The sequence below is a fragment of the Nicotiana sylvestris genome, chromosome 5 (genome assembly GCF_000393655.2).
Source record: "Nicotiana sylvestris chromosome 5, ASM39365v2, whole genome shotgun sequence".
In the NCBI taxonomy this organism is placed as follows: Eukaryota; Viridiplantae; Streptophyta; class Magnoliopsida; order Solanales; family Solanaceae; genus Nicotiana; species Nicotiana sylvestris.
In genome coordinates this window covers 99535613-99537966 of record NC_091061.1, presented here as the reverse complement: position 1 = coordinate 99537966, position 2354 = coordinate 99535613, and the positions used below count along the sequence as shown (strand labels likewise).

At 41.2% G+C, this 2354-nt stretch overlaps 1 protein-coding gene across 1 annotated transcript; it reads right to left on the bottom strand.

Annotated features, from left to right (window-relative positions):
- Positions 1–427: 427 nt before the first annotated feature.
- Positions 428–1561, bottom strand: LOC138869037 (uncharacterized). Its single transcript, XM_070146625.1, has 2 exons — positions 713–1561; positions 428–592 (listed from the first exon to the last, which is right to left on the bottom strand). The coding sequence occupies exons 1-2, from the start codon at positions 1559–1561 to the stop codon at positions 428–430; spliced, it is 1014 nt and encodes a 337-aa protein (XP_070002726.1).
- Between the last annotated feature and the right edge of the window lie 793 nt (positions 1562–2354).

Genomic DNA, 2354 nt, shown 5'->3' with positions numbered 1-2354 from the left:
TTTATTTTATTTTTGATTTATTTTGGAGTAGTTTTTTGTGAGGCAAAAATCACGTGCTCACAATGAGTTGTCCCAAAAATGTCTAGACCCAGACTCCGCGAGGAAAAAAGGGGGCGTGACACCTCCAATGTAGAATCTACCTACTCGTTAGTCAAACAAGAGGAAAGAATAACCAGTAAAGTAGAACAAGGGCCAAGAAATTCATACTAAAGATGTGGAGGAAATGACTTCAACTCCAAGATAAGATGCTCCTTAATTGAGGGCTTTGTTGGAGGAGTGGTTCTATTCTCAAGATCCAAGGACAATTTGTGGGGCTCATAAGTATATGACCCCATTCCTTGCAAAGAGTTCACACATTCCACGTAACCCTCCATTTCTTCATCATCACAATTGAGTAAGACGGCCTCCAATATATCATCAACATTCATCACAACATTTTTTCATCCACAAGCGCATCAGTCACCAAGTCCACGAAAGAGCACACCTCATTGCTATTGGGTTGTCTCATAGGCTTACACACATGGAAAACCACTTTTTCATCACCAACTCGGAAGGTAAGTTCTCCAGCTTCAATATCAACACAGCACCTTCCCTATAGCAAGGAAATGTCTCCCAAGAATAACTAGCACCTCATAGTCAACCTCACAATCAAGAATAACAAAATCCACCGGAAGAATGAATTTATCAACACGAACCAACACGTCATCATCACTCCCAATGGTCTCTTCATGGTACGATCGGACATTTGTAATCTCATAGATGTGGGTCTTGGTTGCCCAATTCTCAAAGTCTTTATAACCGAATAGCGCATCATATTGATACTTTCCCCAAGATCACAAAGAGATTTAGCAAATTCGGAACTTCCAATGGTACAAGGGATTGTGAAAGCGCCTAGATCTTCCAATTTAGGATCCATTGAATGTACAATTGCACTCACTTGATGAGTCATCTTTATAGTTTCACAATTCATCGACTGCTTCTTTGTCACCAAATCCTTCATGAACTTTACATAACCGGGCATTTGCTTCAAAGCTTCAACCAATGACACATTGATAGATAGACTCTTCATCATGTCAATGAACATTTTGAATTGATTCTCGCCATTTTGCTTGGCAAGCCTTTGACGATATGGAGGAGGAGGCCTAGGCATTAGTGCATTAACCTTTTGCACTACCGGTTCCAGTATGTAAACAATGTGCTCCCTAGACTGGTTCACTTCCTCTTGAGTCTCCACCACATTGTCATCAATATCAATCCGTACTTCATCATTTTCTTGCACCACTTTGTTCGGGATCTCATCTTCTTGGACCACTTGCTCATCATCCACAAGTTTCCTTTGACTTGAGGTGGGTGCATCCCCACCTTTTCCACTCCTTGTAGTAACGGCCATGGCATGTCCCTTGTTGTTCCCACCCTTTGGGTTCACCACCGTGTCACTTGGTAGTGCACCCTTAGGACGAGTGTTTAGAGCTTGAGGGATTTTCCCTAATTGAACTTCCAAGTTGAGAATTGAAGTGTTGTGTGAGGCTAGTTGAGCATCAAAGTCGGTATTCCTCTCCATCATTTATTTGAACATATTCTCAATTCTTCCTATCTCATTATTGGAAGAGCTGGACCATGGGAATGATAAGGAGGTGAGTTGCTCGGTTGTTGATACATCGGGGGCCTTTGAAAGCCTAGCCCTCGATTGCCTTGATTATTGTTCCACCCCCCTTGGTTGTTGCCTCCCCAACATCCTTGATTATTGCCACTTTAATTGCCTTGGTTATTTTGACCATTCCAATTTCCTTGATTGTTGTTACTATTCCAATTCCCTTCATTGTTACAACCATTCCAATTACTTTGGTTGTTAGAATTCCAATTCCCTTGATTACCTTGAGGTCGCTATTGTTGTTGATTTGGGCCTTGAGAGTTGTTTCTTTGCCCTTGAAAGTTGTTCATATATTGTACTTCCTCCTCTTGTTCATTGTAAGATTCATCTTGATCAAACCCATTATCTTCTTGTACATAATTTTCCACACGGTTTTACAATTGAGGGCCCTTTTGCCTTCTTTTGTTCACCATCATACTAACTTCCTCCATTGGATTGACTTGCTTAGGACCTTGCACTTGTTGAAGTTAAGCATTGACTAATTGATTTGTTGTGGTGGTCAACTCGAAAATGGATTGCCCATGATCATGCAATTCTTTATGTAGGTAAATCACATTTGGATCACCTTGAGGAATATTCGCTCTACTTTTCCATGCCGATGAAGTATCCGCCATCTCATCTAAAATCTCACAAGCTTCCACATATGGCATTGTCATGAAATTTCCACTGGCAAGTTGGTTGACCACGCATTGATTGGTAGTAG

What these genes read in the sequence shown, in the direction of transcription:
- LOC138869037 (XM_070146625.1), bottom strand. Translation starts at nt 1,561, where the DNA reads ATGGAGAGGAATACCGACTTTGATGCTCAACTAGCCTCACACAACACT. An exon ending in CCATGAAGAGACCATTGGGA is followed by an intron (nt 593 to 712) that starts GTGATGATGACG and finishes TCCTTGCTATAG; the next exon opens with GGAAGGTGCTGTGTTGATAT.